This window comes from Aspergillus affinis, assembly GCF_023601865.1.
Source record: "Aspergillus affinis strain CMG 70 chromosome Unknown NODE_46_length_220473_cov_87_121971, whole genome shotgun sequence".
NCBI classification, from domain to species: Eukaryota; Fungi; Ascomycota; class Eurotiomycetes; order Eurotiales; family Aspergillaceae; genus Aspergillus; species Aspergillus affinis.
The window spans coordinates 195,101-214,868 of NW_026515827.1; the positions used below are offsets into that span (position 1 = coordinate 195,101).

Sequence of the window (19,768 nt, forward strand, 5' to 3'; positions counted from 1 at the left end):
GTTGGTCTTCTTTTTTTAAGAATGATTTGCAGCCGCGTTCTCAGGGTCCACGCAATTGATTTGTCCCCCCGTCAAGAGTGACCAAGGATTCAGATTCTTTTCCTCTTGGAGAAATCTCGCTGAACTTTCGGCGGCTGGCTTCTTGGTGAGAACGAACTGGACTCTGGTGAACTGGATGGGACGCTCGCTCGGTTAATTCTGCCTAATGAATCATGATTAATGAGAGGACTAGGCAGCAGTGAAAAAGGAAAGAAAGAGAACTACTCCGTAGAAAGAAACAAGCTTTGTCGATGCAGCCGGCAGCGTTACATTCGTGGGTTGCTCAGATCAAAAGATCAAAGGATCCAAACTCTTCTTTGTCCGCAAATGGCCTCATCCCGTGACCGTCGCCCCTGAATCAGGTCTAGTCTCTTCGTCTTCAATCCTTAGTTCGGACACCTGCACACACAGCCACCGCCCTGTAATCCTTGAGGAACTCCCAAATTGAAATCATATTTCCACCTGCGATGAATATAAATGTCCTGGTTACACAACACTGCTATCAACTGTCAACTGCCAGTTTCGCCCCGACCGGATGGATGAACTAGCTTGACAGTTAAACTCCACCACATTCCAGTTTCCATCCACTCTTGCTTCTTTCTCGGTATATACTTTGAGCCCGAGGTTGCATTTCCCGCCCGTTCGATTCTCGTTTCACATCCAGCCACAGTTCTTCATACATACTTGCACCTACAGTAGTAACTCAAATCAAGTAGACCAAAAAAGGAAGGAAACCCGACCAGTTCGCAGAGAGAAAGAAAAACCGCTGGCACTCCCTCCCCTGAAAGGAGAAACAAAGAAGGTCGGAATCTAGAGCTGTCATAAACGGCTTCCGATGCAGAATGCACGGAGTCCTGTAGGTATGTAAACTGTGGCGCCAATAACCGCCTACCTAGTGCAGCCAGCTGACGAGGCCTGAACTCCCTCCCTACTCAGTTCAATCCCGTTCACATTAACTATAGATACACCTGCTTAGTAGGCAGTTACTCCGTAAACTAGGTCAATAGATAATGAATTATGGATCCAGACTTAAGACATGTCGCACATTGGGTGGTCCGTATGATGTTACTTCCGTCTTCAATCTTCAATTCGGTGCTGATTGCTGAGGCAAGTACTCCGTACTGGGTGAAATATTTATACTATTACCTACTCCGTAGTCTGCTAGAACTCTATTAGATAGATGTCTCAGACGGAGTGGTTTGTTAGGCACCTCCGTTGTCAATCCTCGTTCCTTTTCCAGCACCGGTCAAGAATGGTGAGACAAGTGCATCGCAGGATCGAGTAAAATGCAAAAACAACCCCTCAACTACTCCATAGGCAGTTGTTCTGCACGCTAAGATCAGGTGGAGCGGATTCGAATGTCTTGCCCTTAGCTTAAAATACTCTATTTTCTGACTCATATGACTGACAACCCCATGAGCTCGCTCTACACGTCGAAAGAGACTGTTGACTGGACTTTTCTCATTCTAAGGATATGTACACCCCTTTACTCTGTACACGTTCAAGGAAAAAAGGAGAGAGAAACAAGAGGAAAAAAGAAAAGAGAAAAAAAAAAAAAAAACAAGACAAACAAGAACAACAAATCCAAAAACAAAAGCGCCGACCAACAGTGGACTCTTACAATAACAGATTTTTCAAAAACTCATTCGCTGACCATAACCGTTTCTTCGTCTCATGGGTTCCTCATAAACTCATTCGCTGACATGTTCTCCGAGCACAACACTGAACTGGCCTCCCGCCGAGGCGGAGACCAACTTCTTGCCGGCAATATGCTTGCCGTCAAGAAGTGTAGGTAAGATTATTTCATCGGTAGACGATGGTTTTCCAGCCTGGCACTGGGCATTGAAGCCCCAAGAGTAAGCGTTTCCGTCCGCGGAAATCGCAAAAGAGTGATCGGTGCCGGCGGTGGCGTAGACGATGTTTTCCCAAGTGGGGATAGCCTGCGGCTGCACAGAGATGCGAGGTCTATCGCGAGAATCATAGATGATCTTGTCCTCCGAGAGGATTTCGGGGTTGTATCCCAGGGCCTTGTTCTCAATGCGACCCCAGGTCAAGCACCGGCCTTTCTGATCGACAGCGATGCTGTGGTCCTTGCCGCCGTGGATCTGGACGATCTTGGGAGTTTTGGCGAGACTCTTGACGCGGGTGGGATAGGGTATGATGGCGTCATTTTCGCCGGCGTTGGACGCGATGCCGACCTGGCCGAAGTTGTTGGAGCCCCAGCCGTAGACGGCGCCGGTCTTGTGGACAGCGAAGGAGTGGTACATACCGGCACCGATGTCGACTGCGCCGGCAGGCAAGGCGCACTGGTCGGGGATAAGAGGGTGGACGTCACGCGAACGACCGGTTCGGCGGCGTCCGAGCTGGTACTGTTCGTTGCAGCCCCAGCTGTACACAGTGCCGGCTGAGGTCAAGGCCAACATGTGCTGCGCTCCTGCGGCGAGCTTGGTGACGTTCTTCAGCCCCGGGATCAAAAGGGGAGTCACCTGCTTGGACTGGTTGTAGGATGAGAATCCGATCTCTCCGTTGATGCCCTGTATTTTCAGTTAGTATGCCAATTTCTCACTAAAAGGGCGCGATACGTACTCTGAATGTGCCCCATCCATACACCAAGCCGTCGGTGGTCAGGGCATAGGTAGCACTGTCTGTCGCAGAAAGCTGCGCAAAGATAGTTCCCTTCGGAAAGAGGGAAGAATCAACGGGAAGGGGGGTAGCCTCTTTCATGTTCAAAGTAACATCATCATCGTCGCTGTCGCTGTCTTCAGGCTTTGCTTCAACCATGACTTCATCCTTTGCATCATCCTTGGTATCTCTTCCAAGAGTGGCATCATCGTTCACTCCCCAAGTCAAAATTTTGTTATCACAAGTCAAAGCTGCCGAGTGGATCCCCCCGACAGTGAGCTGAACGACACCGACAGTCTCGGCAGCCAGGTTGCCGTTCAAAATTGGACGCGCGAACTCAGACTTGCGCCACAGGTTGCCGAGTCCAAGCTCGCCGTAGCAGTTGGTTCCACAGGCATAGACGTCGAGCTTCTGGGAAGGCACGACGTTGAAAATGGTAGAAGACGCTGTATCACCATTAGTCAGACAGCTCAGCTCAGTCGGATCTACGCCGATGAGATCATGCGGGAACTGATCTTTCTGGCGCTTCGGGCCCCTTGCAGAGGTTTCAGAGGCGGGCGCCGCTCCCGCTGGAGCCTTTCTCTTTCGGCCAATCGCGGCGTTTTTGGTGGTGGATTTGGGGGCTGGTGGAGGGTTGGGGGCGCTTTTCTTGCGCAGTGAGGCGCGTCTCGCCATGTTGATGGTGGGTGGAGATGGTTGATAGGGAAAAGGTTTGTTTTTGAAGAGAGTTTGAGTTTGGGGTTTTAAAAAGGGCAGTTTTCACAAAGACAAAGATGTTTGCAGTGATGGAAATGCTTTGTGTTGTGATTGTGGAAGAAGGTGAGAGAGTAAGAAAGGAAGAGGGCAGTTGTCAGGGAAGGAAAACAAAGAGAAGGAGCCCACGTCAGAGATCACCTGACAGGCAAAAGACTCAACAATGAATCTTACCACACTTGCGCAGTGAATGATATGTGCAACACCTCTTGAGGCTTTACTCTTCACTTCACTTCGAAATGCTCAATTATGACGGAGATATCCCAAACACGGGTGATCTACAGTGAATCATAGGCCTTCCAGATTTGCGGAAACCGGTGTCCCCATTAAACTATCGAATTCTCATTTGATTTTGGTCTTGAAGTATCTAGAAGATAGACTTAGAACTTGATAGGCCTCTGCCGGACACAAGTATATATACATCAGTAGAATAATCTCATATCTTTGTCTGGATTCATTTGACATCCAAATGAATCACACGAGAGGTACAGAAAAGCGAAGTGAACTCAATCTTCCGCCATACTTCGTACAATTCGTTAAAAGCAGTGAATATAATGTACAGTACACACCAGAGTACTAACTTCCTTAATTTCCAAATCGTGATATGTCTAAGATAATTGTCACCTGTTTCTATGAAGGTCCCCGAAAGATTGCATGATCCCAGCTGCGCCTTGCGCACATGTACTCGCAGTATTCACCGTGATATTAAAAGATCCTTGACCCACAGAAGTTTGATTTGTTGGGACTGGCCGCAGAGTGACTATGCAGACTTCTGCGGCGTTTCCATGTCGGAGGCAGTTGATTATCCACTAGTAGATGGCTCTGCAGAAATGCTCCTTTGTTTCTTACTTTAGAAGCACCGCAGAATATCGACCGGACGACAGGAGACGGAGAATAAGGCGAAAGCAACCAAGCATCTCTGTATCAGTCTCATGGGTACACGGGAAAGACCGGAGGGTGCTATAGGAAGGGGAAAAAGCAAGGCTGTGTGATATCGATAGTTCGGCATTGGTAGAGTTGGTTGAAATAAGCATCCCCTACATTTCTCCCTTCGTTGCTTTTTCTAAGTCTGACTTCTAATAGGGATGTCAGAACAATTATGTTTTGCCCGTCAGTTCCAATGTGACATTGTAATGTGATATTGCCAATGATCGACATGTATCAGTTCCCATCATCGAATGCCTTCCCACAACGTAGGCATAGAGAAGCTGCGGTTGTACGGAGTCAGACCCGCTGCGTCGAGCATTGGCTCCGTCTAGTTTCACAAAATTCTTTCTAGATTTGAAACAGGGCTGCGTAATATAGGAGAACTGGAATGTATGTAAGTACATCAAGCAGATCCGATCGGCGCAAGGGATGCCGGCATTCAATTGAGCAGGTAAACAGCAATAGCTTAGTGATCGGCCAGGGACTATTGTCCATCTTTCTTTGGCCCATTCTTTTACTTCCTCCGCCAGGGAAATTTTATGATAAACCTCCTCCCCTGGACCCCATTGAGAATCATTTCCCGCACACTTTGTTATTACAATTTTGCCTATTTATCACTATGCATTCAACCAGTGGCACCCAGGTCACGGTATCAACGGTGTCTGAGCATGCGCGGGGACCGAACTATGAACTTGGGACAATTGATGAGCCGATTGAATATGCCGAGGACTTATCGGACTATCCCGATGGAGGAAAACACGCATGGCTGGTGGTGTTTGGCGTGTGGTGTGCGCTTTTTCCCACCTTTGCGATAATGAATATCACCGGAATCTTGCAAGAATGGTTAGAAGACAACCAATTGAAGGATCGCTCCACGGCCTCGGTGTCGTGGATTTTCAGCCTATACAACTGTCTGTTTTGGCTCGGCGGTATCCAAGTAGGTGCGAATGCCAATCCAATCCGTTCGCTACAACTCTCCGGGCCAAGCATCTAATGATTACCGGCAGGACCAATATTTGACTCCTACGGACTGAAGTATACATTTGTTCCGGGATGTGTCGGCATGTGCGCAGCTATAATGGCTTTGAGCGTCTCAGAAGGTACTGGTCTATATGCCCCAACGCCCCCCAACCCCCCAAAAGCCCCACTGCACAAGATACACAATAGTATACACAATAGCCCAACATGCGGAAATTGAATAGCAGACGGAATGTCCCAAATTGCCCCATATGCAGAATGTTTCCTGTGTATCTCAGCAAGTCGCAGCTCTCAGGGCTTTGAGTATCTCGAAATCGACTGATCAACATGCACAAAATACACAAAGACACAAACTTGAGACAAAGTAGGCTGACAACACCAAGAGTATTACCAATTCATACTTGGCTTTAGTATCCTGGGTGGGCTTTCCTCGTCAGCCATCTTAACCCCAAGTCTCGGATCGATCAACCACTGGTATCTGAAGCGCCGAGGACTCGCCACAGGGATAGCGACTACCTCCGGTGGTATCGGAAGTATCCTTTTTTCTGCGTTGATGGGGGAGCTTCTCAAAAAGATCGGGTTTCCGTGGACGATACGAGTTCTTGGATTTATCTCCATTCTCTTCTTCGCCGTCGGCCTGGTCCTTGTTCGAACCCGACTTCCTCCCAACAAGAAGTCCGGTAGCACGATGGATTTGCGATGTCTCCGGGAACCAGTCTTCACAGTGGCCTCTGTAGCGGTCAGCTTCGCAGAGGTGGGTATGATGGTCGTGATCACTTATCTTCCCTCCTACGCTTCCTCTCATGGGGTCACCGGCTCCCTGTCATACAATCTCATGTCCATCTTCAGCGCCACACTGATCCTTGGACGAGTCATTCCGGGCCTGGTAGCTGACCACTGGGGTCGCTACAACGTCATGATCGTCACTGGCAGTGTGAGCATGCTCTTGGTCCTTGCGTTGTGGATGAAAGCGGGAGAGGATACCGCGGCGATTGTGACCTTTGCGGCGTTTTTTGGGTTCTGGAGCAGTCCGGCAGTGGGTTTGTCGCCGGTGTGTATCGCGCAGATCTCGCGGACCGAGGATTATGGCAAACGATATGGAACGACGACGGCGATCTTCGGCCTGGCGATTTTGGTGTCCATCCCGATTGCCGGGGAGATTCTGGGAGCGCAGAACCCTGGGAAGTCGGGAGAGGAAACTGATTATTCGGGTCTGGTGATGTTCTGTGGAGCTGCGTATGCCACGTCGACTGTGCTCTTGGTCGTCACTAAAATCATCAGCGTGGGTTGGAGCATTACTCGTGTATTCTGACGGAAGAACGAAGTAGATGATAGATTGAGGAAAAGAAAGCAAGAAAGAAATAAAGAGAAAGGGAAATACACTATGCCCGAATGTCAGTTCTCAATGGGGGTTCGCCTGGGTTCAGAACAGCTAGTGAGATAAACGCCCATATAACCGATTAATTAGCGCTCGTGAATCCAATTTCTTTATTTTTAGACTGCCTTCACAGAGTTAGAGTCGTAAGCCCTAAACACAGCTAGTTAGTCCCTCGGAATGAGCGTAGGCAAGAAGTGAGATTGTCTGTCAAGTCACCCGCCTTTTCTCCGTTGCATGCCGCTTTGCTTCTCAGGCTCTCGCCCTCACTCCAAACTACAACAACCAGGCGATATAGCCCCACTGGGCTCCTGAGTCAGAGGCAAAAATAGGGTCCCCGGACTACTGTCTCTATTTTGACCAGTGCTTGTTGAAGCTTTGCATGCCAGATAACCCCGCGAAACCTCACGCGACCCAAGTCTTGCCTGCATCTTGCCATCTCAGCCTAACCTATCTTCACATCAAAATTCATCCCAGTCTATGGATCCAGAAAAGAGCCATGTCCTTGTAGGGCTACTCCCTGTTGAAATATGGAGCCTTGTACTCGAATATGTAAGTTCTCTCCACTGTCATCTCGCAATTATACGGCGTTACTGAATGTCGTGCTTGGTATGAAAGCTTCGCTGGGACTCCTGGGAGTCACTTCCCTCGCTAAATATATCGTGTCGCTATTTTCGTCGCATTGTATCGCCTGGGTTATTCAGGACTCTTCGCATCTTTTGCTGGCGATGCCCTGATGATCAGAAACTATTTACGCTCCTTGAGCAGGACATGAAGATATGCTCTTACGTTCGAATCCTCATCCTATCCGATACGTTCTCATACGAGACTGAGTATGATGATGCAGTCTACCGCCTAGTGAAGAATCTACACAATTTGGAGATTATCAGGTACTGTTCGGACAGCCAGATGATTCCTTATTCTAACGCAGGCAGATGGCGGGGAATCCCTTTCCCCCGAGATCTATTCAAAATTCTCAAAGCCAGAAAGTCAACTCCGCGATTTTACTACGAAGGCAGGTCGGATGAGCTTCTCGGCCATGATTTAATCAAAGGCGCGCCCTACATCATATCCCTCAGTATAACCTATACTTCCTTGTCGGCTCGCCAGTAAGATGTCAACGCAGTTGGAGATGTTATCACATCATTTCCTTGCCTGAAGCGGCTAATATTAAACTTTCGTCGTCGTAAGGTTGATGGCGTGAAGCCCATATTCGACCTGCCTCGTGGAAGCATATTACCGCCCTCCAAACCCTTTCGATCACAAACTTTAGCTTCACCAACGAGCAAGCGGCCGAGTGGGCAGAATGGCTTCAGAGTCTGGACTTACATTATTTGAGCTTGGACGGTATCCCCGATACGAACAGATTGATCGCTCATATTTCTGGCTGCGTTTCGAGTTTGAAATCTTTTGCGGTGCGGGTACCTGTGGCCACGGATCCTCTTTCCAACCCTCCAATGCTCACGATTCCTGATGGTTTTTTCCACCAGATCACGGAGCTGCGGGCCTTCACGGCCTATGACCTTTCAAAAGAGTTTCTTCGCTCGGTCGCAGTTCATCACGGCCACCATATCCGCCAGCTTCGATTTCGGCGGACCAGGAATATACGACTCCCTGGGTTCTCCCAGGATTTTCAAAGTTTATTTACTCCCGAAGAACTAAAAGCCTTATCTCTCGAGTTCCCTCTTGTCGAGAGACTAGGTATCGACCTCTACTTTGAGTTCAATCTAGTAAATGCAGCCCCGCAATTTCGCAAGAATCAATACTAATCGTCAAAGCCTTACAAAGTCCCCAGCAGTATAGCCTCTTTCGCAAGTCTTAAATACCTGGAGCTCAATAAGCCTTTCAAAATCCCCTTTACTCAATCTCACTATCAAAGGCTCATTGGGCGCCTCGGTCCATGGATTAATACATCCATAGCTGAGCAGATATTTAATTGGGTCTCAGATCAGAAGGAGGCCACAAATGACGCTGCTATATCCCCAGTGCCACCGCTCATAGAGCTACATATCAAAGTTTCTGAGTGGGAGCCGCCGTTGAAAAACTACCAAACATTCAGTCGCGGAGGACAGAATTACATATTCGGATGCTGGCGTGATAAAGGGGTTTCGGGGGAAATACATACACTTCGTCTGCCAGCTAACACAGATGGCTCCTCTGAGTGGACTGAGGATAATATGTATGAGCAAACTATGTACGCAGCCGGGCTATGGGATTCAGCCAAGGCAGACTTTGGTCCGTCTATTTGGTGAATGAAATGGTATACAGATATCCCTCACTTCTGAGATCTTACCGAATAGACTACGCTGGATAAAGAAGCTACGGGTATCTACGTACCTGTCCTTTTCTTCATTTCGTTCCGACTTCCTATTTTTTTCCTCTCTGACCAACTATCCACTATTTCTTCATCGTTGAAAGCAGCCTTGATGGATTAAAAACCGACATCCACAATGACTTACTTGTCACCATAAATGAGCTCGTGAAAAAGGTTGGGCGGAAGAACACGATCCTGGTATTGCTCCTTTATTATCAGAGATTTTGGTCGACACGGGAATTCGTTTTGTTTCAAAATGTAACTAGTATGCCACTGATCCTTCCCAGCGGCGATGCTCCTGTTAAGTCTCGCGCGCTAATTACATCCGTTATTATCTAGCAATACTAGTATCGGAAACCCTCTTGGCTCTTGGTCCCTCTCAGGATGAGGAACTGGTTCCTCACTCTCGGCTCACCAAGACCTGGGCTTTACATAACGGTAGCGCGGGATACTTTTCAATTAAACCTCACGGCATTCTCTCAAATATCTCAAAACTGAGTGGCATGGAGATCGCCTTCGCCGAGAATCTCAAAGGACTTTACGTGTCTGGAAAGAAAGAGAACGATATTGAGGTGTGGCAGCTATTCCAATTCATTAAGAAGAGCCAGCCCTTCTCAGTAAAGGGTTTATTCAGTATATGCAGTGAAATCCGCGCGGTGACAGGAGGATGCTTTGACGCGAATCAGCAGAGTGCATGAATCTCCGATATGCAATCAATTCCTTTTCCAATCTGAATCTGGCCACCAAACACCGCATACTCACTTACTCTAATCTGAGTTCTGCTTTAAGTCTTTACGAAAGCTTTCTGATGGTGTTCAGTTCCGTCTAGTCATCGGCAGAATGAACGGCTGGATACTGAAAAACAAGGCTGTCCGGACTACCATAGAATCTTTCCGGATCGTTTGAGGATAAAATGCTTTCCATTGCCGGTGGCAGCTTTGACTTTGGCGAATTCTTCGGTGTCCAGAGCTTGGTAGACAAGATTGCTCCTGACCATCGGCGAGTTTGTGTCCCCATGCGGTGAAGCGAGCACCGAACGAGAAGAACATGAATTCCAAGCCGCGAGTCAGGAAAAGAAACCTAGTCGAGAACGCCAACGAAATTTTCACCAACACCGCAGGTGTAATTCCTTCGCAGATTACACAATCATAGCCATTCAAACTCCAGTGCTTGGGCTATTCTTTCGTTGACGAATGTTTCTGTTTTCTTTTGAAATCTTGGTGGATGACAGAGGGATGAATACACTACGGTGTGGATAGCTTCCCAAATGACTTTGAAGTCTTGGCAGGCTGGTTTAAAGGATTGGTTTGTTTAAAGGGAGAATAATATTTTATAGATGATAAAATCAATTAGGCAGACAAGGCTCTGATAACTAACACAAAAATAACAAATCCGTTACAGTTTAGGTATCCCATATCTCATGTCAATAACAGGTATAATATAACGCAGGTTTTACATATCCCCAGTCCGAATAAGTAAACGGTACCTATTCGTCTAGCCAGCCCTTGGTCCCGTCACGGCGAAGAATTCCTGCGGCCTCACACTGAACGCCCCGTTGTAGTTGATGCCGCCGTTCGCCATGGTATACTCGGTGTCGGCAAACTCGAACTCCACGTCCTTCAGGATGGTGACGAGAGCCATGAACGACCATTCCCAGGCGTACTGGGTGCCGAAGCACTGGCGCTTGCCGTTGCCGAAACCTTTCTTCACGCCTGCCGGCAGCCGCTCGTATTTCTCGCCAAACATGCGCTCGGGCTTGAAGGCCTCGGGGTTCTCGAAGACGGCGGGGTCGCGGTTCACGGCGGATAGGATGGCGATGAGGGGTTGTTTGCGGGGAACTTCGTATTCACCGCCGGCGAGGAATACGGGACCTTCGCCAGTGGGGAGGGGTTCGATGTTGAACCCTGGAGCGACGCCGGAGAGACGGAAAGACTCGCGCAGAATGGCTTCGCAGTAGGGCAAGCGGGCGAGGTGTTCGTGTTGGAGCTCGCCGGAGGGCCCGCCGACGACGTTGTCGATCTCCTCGCGAGCCTTGGTGATTTCGTCTGGGTTCTTCATCAGGTAGTACATGGTGAAGGCGATGAGGTTGGGGGCGGTGGCGCTGCCGATGAAGATGTTGATGATTTCATCCAGGACCTGGCTCTCCGTCAGGGATTTGCCGGTCTGGGCATCCTTGCCGTGCAGCAGGGCGTAGAGCATGTCCTTTTTATCGGTGGGGTTCTCTTGCCGGGTCGCGACGATGCTGGCGCAGTAATCGCGCATAGTCTTGATGTCGTTGTCCCACTTGCTCTGGTGGAAGAGCCAGGTGAGGAACTTCGGGCGGGCGACACGCTTCATCGACTCCCTCGTGGCGCTATCCATGGCCTTGATGAGAGATGGTTCCGTGCCTTCCATGCAATGTACTCGTTGGTCGAAGAAGCAGAGCATATTAGCCGCATGGTTCACACGGTCCAAATCGTTTGTCACGTTGATGCGCTGTCGAGGGTTGGCGGTCCATTTCTTGACCAGATCCTTGGACGTCTCCTGCATGCCCGAGAAGACGTTGGCGACAGCCTCCGGCGAGACGAGCGGGGCCATGATTCGGTGCGCAATCCCCCAACTCTCCTCATCATGGAACGCGGTGAAAAGACTGTCATGAACAGCAGCGCGAATCTCGACAATCGGGCCGTTCACACATTTTTGGAAGCGCTTCTCGTCACAGATCTCCTCCAGCAGGGCAGCGCCCGTCACGAAGACAATGTCTTTACCAAGGATGGTGATTTTGAAGATGGGACCTAACGAGAGAACAAGGATTTAGCCATCCGACGGGAGGGGGATCCATCACCGAATGACTTACGATAATTGGTCGACAATTTATTGAACGAGCCCCAAGGGTTGTTGCCATCGAGATCAAAAAGGTTGCCTAGGATGGGCAGACCTTTGGGTTTGGGAATCGGGGTCGGCATAATGCTCGGGGCAGGATAAAAAGACAAATCAGAGCAAAGTTAAATCAAAGCCGTAAGCAACGAAAGGAACCAAGAGAGAAAGGGGGAAGGGAAAGAGGGATCAAGGGAAAAAGACGGAGAGCAAACAGCGAGACCAGACAAATTTAAATTCCCACATCAGCAACATGCTGCTGCTTGCTGCTTGCTGCTAGTTGTCTTTCGTCATGCATGAATCCCCATTTCTCTTGCCCGTGCAACCACCCATCAGCTCCGCAACAATTTTGATTTGTGCTAAGGGCGCTCCCTTTGTGGCTGCAGATCTCGGCTCAGCTGAATCGCGCCGATTCAAGCGATGATCATTTCGATAGTCGGGCCATCTGGCTCCCTTGGGGGATCCACTTGGTGACTCTCACTGGTCCCAAAGGAGGCTCCGATCATCGCACAGATCATGGTTCATCTGGAGAGTGGGAGCTTCCTTGCTTGCGGTGGGCCTGACCAATGCCATTCAGAGTGGATCGATTGTCAGCATCGCGAGTCGCGACTTGGGTGTGAAAGGGAAAAAGGGGGGCCTGGCGGTGAAATGTTTTGATTTTGATTGATCCGGGCTGGCCAGTGGAATTTAATTCGAGGACGAGAATCAACACCCCACCGATGGCTGAAGATGGCGTCCCCAGTGAGTGGAGTTGTCAAGGTGGGCTTGCCGTAATCTTCAGGGAAGGAAGATTAGCCGATCGAGAGGGGATATGACGCTTTGGCTCGATGATGGAATTAATGGAATCGAAACCCATCAACTCTGAAGTCGGCTTCGAGAGGAGAAGGAAATGAGTGCACTGTGCCTCAAGGAAAGAACCAAGATTAGATAAGCCGCCCGTGACCGCCATTCTCACGGAGTGTATCTTCTTAATTGCAGTTAATGCTCTCGAGAACCAGAGAGGACCCCAAAGCAGTAGCGGGACAGCACAGCCAAAGTCTCGAAAAGCACAGAGCAGACCGCAAGAGAGCCCCAGGCCCCTACACAGACTTGTTCGTATCTCCTTCCCCCCCAGACATGTCTCATGCGCTGGCCTGGCAGAGGACTCCGCACTGAAAGCATCCTTCTCTCCAATAGAATCGTTGTTATTAGAAGATAACGACACATGCCAGCTGCCTCCCAGCGGGGCTACCCTCCCTTGGTTAATTATGATGTCATCTGCATCGGCACCTCCTACGAGATATCATATATCATACGTGCAGCGATTGGTATGAACATGTCGGTGGATGATCATAATGAGGACAATCAAGTAGTCACTTGAGACATCGTTAAGTTTATTTATTTTTCTTCTTGGATATATTGTGTGCGTCCCCTATTTTGGTTAGGGATATTCATATATTTAATATTGTCCTTATACCATGTCTAGGAACATGTGGATGGGAGACTTACCGGAAATCTAAATTTATTCGATCCATGGACTGGAAAATCTTGTGCATTTCCCTCTTTAGTAAAGGGGAACACGAAAAGATCGTAATGATGTATGTAGCCTAGGCCGTACTTTTTGGCAATTAAAGAGATAGTGTACAAGAAGCTACTCGCTGCTTTAGCTCTGGATTAGGTGTTGCCAGTATGAAGGTATTGTAAATCCCCATGCCGCGTTCAAGTTGAACCCTGGGTTATAGGCGATCATCCTCCTCCTGATGGGCTCAATACTATGACATTATTAGGTTTTTATTGGCTATATAAGAGTAGAGTCAAACAATCTCCCAAACTTCTTCACACTAATACCAAACTACGCTTTAATTCATTCAACCACCAAGACCAGAGATCCAAGTTTCTTTCCAAGGTATCATGCCTTCTAATATTCTACTTTGATTATTCTGCTGCCGGGAGATAATTAATATCTTCACAGAATGTTCTCCATTCATTACACCGGCGCTGGCTCTCTTCCGGTGCCATGGGCTCCGCTGCTAAAGACGAGCTCAAACGGTGAAAAAGGATTATGGGAGACCTCGCAGAGATACTGGATGTGTGGAATCTAGACTACCGAGGAATTATCAGATAGATGTTTGCTTATACCCAGACCGGTATCCTTGCTTTGATACCGGGTCTCTTCTTTTAGCTTGATATTTGATATGGCGTGGATTCCTGTTTCTTGAATACCCCTCCTAGTGTCATGTTAGAGCTGGACAGATTTTATTTGCAGAATTTTGAACCTTTCGATTCATTGAAGTCCTTGGTTCTTATGTAGACAGTAACTATAGATCCCTCACGCTTGCAAATAAATGAGTTTTATTTATATGCACTTTAAAATCCAACTCCAAAGATTTTCATCAAATGCGTTAGCTCGTTCAATGGAGGACTGCGATCGAGCGATATAAGGGACCAAAAAGGCCATCGGGGGTTATCAAGATCGACAAGAGCCCGGAGGATCTCTTGAACTGGTGAAAAACTGCCGGGACGGGCGACCTCGTCCAGCATAACGGCCGATTTTACCGCACAATACTACGATTTGATTCTCATGCGACTGATGCCAATGGAGGTCGGCAATATGAGGATTAAGGAGGTGAACAATCGGAAGTCCTAGACCAATTCTGAAGTTCTGGTGGTGGATAATGTATTGAGCAATGGGAGTAAGGCTGGAAGCTGTTGGATAGTCGGAATAGCCATCAAGCATGTACTGAACCCGACTGAATCTGTTAGATTGAGCTCCGGAGATTTAGATGTAGCGTGCAAGGTATTTGTAGCAAACTCCAGAAAGCTTTCTTTGCGGGCTTTTCGAGTGGAAACCTTGTTGGCTAGCTGGCTGATCAAAAAGTCTTGAGGACTTATTGCAGATATTAGCGAATATTGAATGCTCAATCTACTTATATCGAAGAGTGAGAGATTAACAACAGAGCCGGTGATCTGAACGTTGATTAATATTATTAATCTATCTCCCCTGTCTCTCCTCCCTTTCAATGAACTAAACAGCGAGCTAGGTCTAACAAGCGACCCACATTGTAAAATGAAATTGAACGAAAAAAGGTATCAATACTGACGCCAAAAAGAAATCCTAGGAAGAAGAACACGATTAAAAGGCAGACCCATCAACTAGCGGCGCCACCTTATCCAAGAACAAGTTCTTGCGCAGCATGTGTACCAGGAAGCCTGGAATCTTGAAGTTCCCCAAGTGTCCGGTCCCTGTTTTGCGGCCGATTTGAAGACCGAGGCCTATGGTACATTATATTAGTTGATCAGTCCTTTAAATCAGGGAACTTTCAAGATGCAGAGGATGTGATGGGTAGACAAGGCGAGGAATTGAATTAAAGATGAGGGACATACCCTTCGGACCCAATTTGTACTCCACCGACTGCTTCCCACCCAGCACCAGGACGATATTCTTCGCCAGATGAGTTGACTGCTTATCGACGAACATGAGCTGCGGGGGTTCGAGATTCGACACATCCCCAATGGCAAAGACGTTGGATTGTCCGCTCACGCGGAACTGCTGATCCACTTTCACGAAACCCTTGTCGTCAAGGTATGAGGCGGGGATGTAGGAGCTGTTCGGCACCACGCCGTAGGTAGGGATGTACATGTCCGTGAGGATCTTTTCGCCGGATGAGAGGGTGAGTTCGAGCTGACCGGAGGAAGTGGGTGATGATGAGGTGACTTTCGTGGAGAGTTTCACTTCGACAGTGAGTTTATGAAGGATGTCGCTTGCGACTTTGGAGACGCTGGGGATGGCGGAGTCGAGAACTCGAGTGGCGGGTGTGATCTGAAATGTTTGCTAGAGTTAGCGAAGGACGTGATTGTGTGTTGGGAGAGAGGGGAGTATACCAGGATGGTTCGCTTTTGTTTCCCATACTCGAACGCCAACTCACCAGCCGTTTCGACGCCCGTGGGTCCGGCACCGCCGATAACGATCGTCTTGGCCTTCTTCACTTGTTCTTGGTAGTCGTGCAGAGCCTCTTTGGTATTCTCGGTGGTGTCGAGAGTTTTAAACGGGATTTCGCCGACAGTGCGCGACCCAGTCGCAAGAATCAGGTAGTCGTAATCGAGTGTTCGCTCGCCGGATTCGTTTATGATCTCGACCGTCTTGGTTTCAAAGTCAAGGCTCTGGGCGCGCCCGGTAATGATCTCATATTCGCTATCCTTATACTGTTTGAACCCCTCCACGATAGGCAGGAACACCTTCTCGTCGTCGATTTGACCGGGGAGGATCGCTCGCGGGGCGGCGACGTTCCAGTAGAAGTGAGTGTTTGGCGATACGAGAGTGATCTTGACTGGACCGGTTTTTGCAGACTTCTTGAGAATGCGATGGGCAGTGCTGATTCCCGCGAAGGAGCCACCCAGGATCACTATCTTCTTCATTGGTCCCGGTGGAGGAGGAAGCTCAGCGAAATAGTTGATAGTGAGAAAGTGAAAAACAGTAGTGAGGCCTTGTTGCACGACGCCGGCGAGGAGACGGAGAATATATACCATGATGAAGACGGCAGGAGAGATGAAGGGTGACAAACGTCAGGAGAGGAAGTCAGTTATAAGTCCTGTCAAACAAAACAAATGGCCTATCGGCCTATCTAGATCCGCAGTGCCTGAGGCTAAAAGTGGCAGCCTGAAGGATCGGGCACCAATCACAGCCCGTGACGCTGGTTGCAGCCAATCAGCGGTCTGAGCGCGCACACATCTGCCGCTGTCATAAACCAATGACAGGCCGGAGCGCCGAGACCTGAACCTAAGGAATCCGAAAACAACGAGAGGCGCCGAAAAGTCTTCCTGCATCCACAGAACTCTTGCCCCGAGTCCTTGTTTCACCACTAATGGCGCTGCGAAACGCGCTCGTGCCCAATAGTTGACAGCCTGGTGGTCGATAGTGTCAAGGACAAGCACGCTGGCGCAATTGATGTGCGCTTGGCAACAATAGGTGGCGATGATAAATCATTCTTCTACCCCAAGAACGGAACTGGAATATTACTCAGGACATTATGAAATGTTTAGTTATTCACCCCTTTCAATCCATTTGTCAGCCCATTTCTAGGAATTTCGTGATGTCTTGGAACCCCTGATTCTCTATGATGCCCAATTTGGGCCGATCGACGGTTACACAAGACTCAATGAAGCAGAAGGTTGTGGGTTAGTTCCAGAGTGCTTGCCCACGTGAGGCTAAGGGGGGCCCTTCTTTTCCTCCAAATCTCTTCCAGAATGGGTAAGACCTTTCCTCGATGCTCCAGCAACGGATCCAGCAATATCGGCGACGAGAAAACGCTCTGAAAGAACTGCTCGTCTCCTGGTCGGGCGACGGTGCCGATTACATACAGCGGCGCGACTAAACTGGGTAACACATTGGGTGGGACCTGGGTCTGGAGGATCCGCATGGCCTCTGAAATCGTCGGATCTAATAGATCCAGTGCATGAAAATCGTGCGTGACAAGATGGAGGTAAACCGATGCCATGCAAGCGAACACGTGGGTAACGAGCGTGCACGGGTCCAAGATCGCACTGAACATCTTCGAGGTCCCGTCTGAAAGACTGAACCCTTCCAAGCCTCCTTGGGCCAGGCCACACTGGATCTCCCGCTGGATATCGCCGATAGTCTGCTCAAATTCCGAGCACATAGCATTGCCATGCTGCAAGGCCTGCATTTTATGCGCATACAGCGCAGAAATGCGACCGATCTGAAGCATGGCCCAGTTTTTACAGCCCGTGATACCCTCTAATTGGATCTGCGCATCCGGTCCGATCACAGTAGCATGGCAGGACAGCAACTCCGGTGCGGTGCCTGCCGTGATAGAAGACAGGATGTCTAGCCAAAGTATCGTGCCCGTCAGAAATCTGAACGAGACAACCTGTTCTGTCACTACAGGCTCCCCTTCCGGTAGAGGAAGGTCGTCGTCTAAAATATGCCTGGACTTTCCCTCCATACCAAAACAACTGAAGTGGTGGCCATGGGCCGCTGAGACCATATTCGTCGCTGCGCGGAGATGGACCTTCCATACATTCCCTTGTCCCGTGAATAACTTTGCAGATGGTCAGTAGAATCTCACAACTTGTAAAAAGTAAAGAAAAAATACCTCAAAGAACACCAGCTGGACGACCGAGGCTGCCATACCCAACCCCTTACTTTTATCCGGAGACAGCATCTGCAGAGACAGACTAGCAGCTTTCAATGCCTGTTGAAACTCCTTCAAACAGATCTCTAGATGCTTCTCCTGCTCCACTAAACCAGCCACTTGACACGGGTGGTGGACGTTAAATACCATCTTCCGGCGATGGTAAGAACTGACCGCGAGAGTGGCATGATATAGAGGTTTGGTCCGAAGTAGTAGAGCCAGTAACCAGCCTCGTCCTCCCTCAAATGGGCTGGGTTTGTACATCGGATGCTGTAGTGGGAACACATTGTCTAGGAAATGCATCAACAGAACCGACTCGGTCGCCGATGATGGGAATATAGAATCTGCTATAGATTCGTCCTGCGCAGCCTGGGACGCCGGAGAGCTCTATGAAAAACATATCAGAGAGTTTACAATATACTGAATGTCACACTTACATCCAATGCATTTAATAGCACGTGAGCTGCCTCGCCCTGCGGAGAGCCATTATCCGAGGGAGGATTCACGACGTGTGTGCCATTGGAGGCAGGACTAGATGAGGAACTCTCCCCCGAGCCATCCAACGGCTTCGGCGCGATATTAGCGACCGCACCAGATCGCCTCGGGAACACCGCCGGAACCTTGCGCCGGGACGTGCGCTTGACCGTTTGCTTGAGGTCATTGGCGACGGCGCGCTCCTGGTCGCCGTGATCCATCCACTCGGGCTTGGGGCCATATCCGTAGCATGGGATGGAAAGCGAATCACAAGTCGAGCAGTAGGGCCGGCCCTCGTCGCATTTCTTCTTACGCAGGCGACACGTCCAACAGCCCTGCTTATTGCGGAGTAGAGCTTTCATGGTGACTGGTTGGAGAATCTATCGGCGGGTTCGATAGAGTTCTAGCGGTGCAATGTATGTGGATCGTTGCAAAGAGTGTGTGTTGGGGCTAGAGGGGTCAGTAATAATATGTCCGCATGGACATGTTCGGCATTTGAGGGTGAAGCTAAGTGTAAGCTTGAGGGGACAAAGCCAGGCGCGTTGGTGGCGGAGCTTTTAGTCAGCCGGATTGATCAGGATGGCAATCCCGGTACGGGGATATACAGTTGGTGCAGTGTCAGGACTCGGGATTAATTGATCTCTGGCTTTTATCTAGTACTAAAGTGCTAATAGACATTTTTAAGATTATTAGATTACTCTAGAATCCTCAATTATGTGTGATTGCAAAAGCCGCTACCTACCTAGCCCGATGGCCCTCAAAGGCTCAATTCCGCGCCATTTACTCGCAGAACCCGTACAGAGGCGTTAATGTTGGCCGTTTCTCTAGGCGTAATTGCTAGTAATGTTACCCATAGGAATATCGAATAATGAAGGTCTGATTCTTTCAATCTAGCTGCACACGGTGGTTTAAATACATGAAAAATTAATAAGCAATCTAGCCTAAAAAAGGCAACTAGAAGAAATATAACTTTTGAACTATAGAAATGACAGAAAAATCTACATAATCTTCAGGAATCGGTAGTTACTAATACCGATATTCGGAATAGGAAGGTCTCTTATGTAACTAGCGGTTACATACGGTTGACATACCCTCTCAGCGGTTAATGTTGAAATTGAACGCTACATATACCCATTTAGTTATAAATAAGATCCTTGATGTTAACCAAATTGAGCATTTTCACAAATTCTCGGTATTTTTGAACTGAGAGAGCCTTCGTGAACCCATCTGCAGTCATCTGATTAGTAAAAATCTATTTGACTTGAAGTCTCCCTTCTTGAACCTCTTGTCGAAGTTATA

The 19,768-nt window shown here is 48.8% G+C and overlaps 5 protein-coding genes across 5 annotated transcripts; 1 reads left to right on the plus strand and 4 right to left on the minus strand.

Annotated features, from left to right (window-relative positions):
- Nucleotides 1-1,730: 1,730 nt before the first annotated feature.
- On the minus strand, nucleotides 1,731-3,336 carry KD926_007673 (RCC1-like domain-containing protein; the record flags this gene model as incomplete). Its single annotated transcript, XM_053100549.1, has 2 exons — nucleotides 1,731-2,573; nucleotides 2,626-3,336. The coding sequence occupies 2 exons, from the start codon at nucleotides 3,334-3,336 to the stop codon at nucleotides 1,731-1,733; spliced, it is 1,554 nt and encodes a 517-aa protein (XP_052955846.1).
- Nucleotides 3,337-4,960: 1,624 nt separating this feature from the next.
- Nucleotides 4,961-9,706, plus strand: KD926_007674 (MCT family MFS transporter; the record flags this gene model as incomplete). Its single annotated transcript, XM_053100550.1, has 7 exons — nucleotides 4,961-5,282; nucleotides 5,349-5,441; nucleotides 5,703-6,601; nucleotides 7,439-7,584; nucleotides 7,968-8,424; nucleotides 8,473-8,929; nucleotides 9,348-9,706. 7 exons carry the CDS (start codon nucleotides 4,961-4,963, stop codon nucleotides 9,704-9,706), a joined length of 2,733 nt encoding a protein of 910 aa, XP_052955847.1.
- A 796-nt stretch (nucleotides 9,707-10,502) lies between these two features.
- On the minus strand, nucleotides 10,503-11,953 carry KD926_007675 (putative cytochrome P450; the record flags this gene model as incomplete). The annotated part of the gene is made up of 2 exons (XM_053100551.1): nucleotides 10,503-11,782; nucleotides 11,845-11,953. 2 exons carry the CDS (start codon nucleotides 11,951-11,953, stop codon nucleotides 10,503-10,505), a joined length of 1,389 nt encoding a protein of 462 aa, XP_052955848.1.
- Nucleotides 11,954-14,976: 3,023 nt separating this feature from the next.
- KD926_007676 (NAD(P)/FAD-dependent oxidoreductase) lies at nucleotides 14,977-16,370 on the minus strand (the record flags this gene model as incomplete). Its single annotated transcript, XM_053100552.1, has 3 exons — nucleotides 14,977-15,116; nucleotides 15,228-15,663; nucleotides 15,726-16,370. The coding sequence occupies 3 exons, from the start codon at nucleotides 16,368-16,370 to the stop codon at nucleotides 14,977-14,979; spliced, it is 1,221 nt and encodes a 406-aa protein (XP_052955849.1).
- A 626-nt stretch (nucleotides 16,371-16,996) lies between these two features.
- KD926_007677 (Zn(II)2Cys6 transcription factor) lies at nucleotides 16,997-18,831 on the minus strand (the record flags this gene model as incomplete). The annotated part of the gene is made up of 3 exons (XM_053100553.1): nucleotides 16,997-17,902; nucleotides 17,957-18,382; nucleotides 18,433-18,831. The coding sequence occupies 3 exons, from the start codon at nucleotides 18,829-18,831 to the stop codon at nucleotides 16,997-16,999; spliced, it is 1,731 nt and encodes a 576-aa protein (XP_052955850.1).
- Nucleotides 18,832-19,768: the final 937 nt, after the last annotated feature.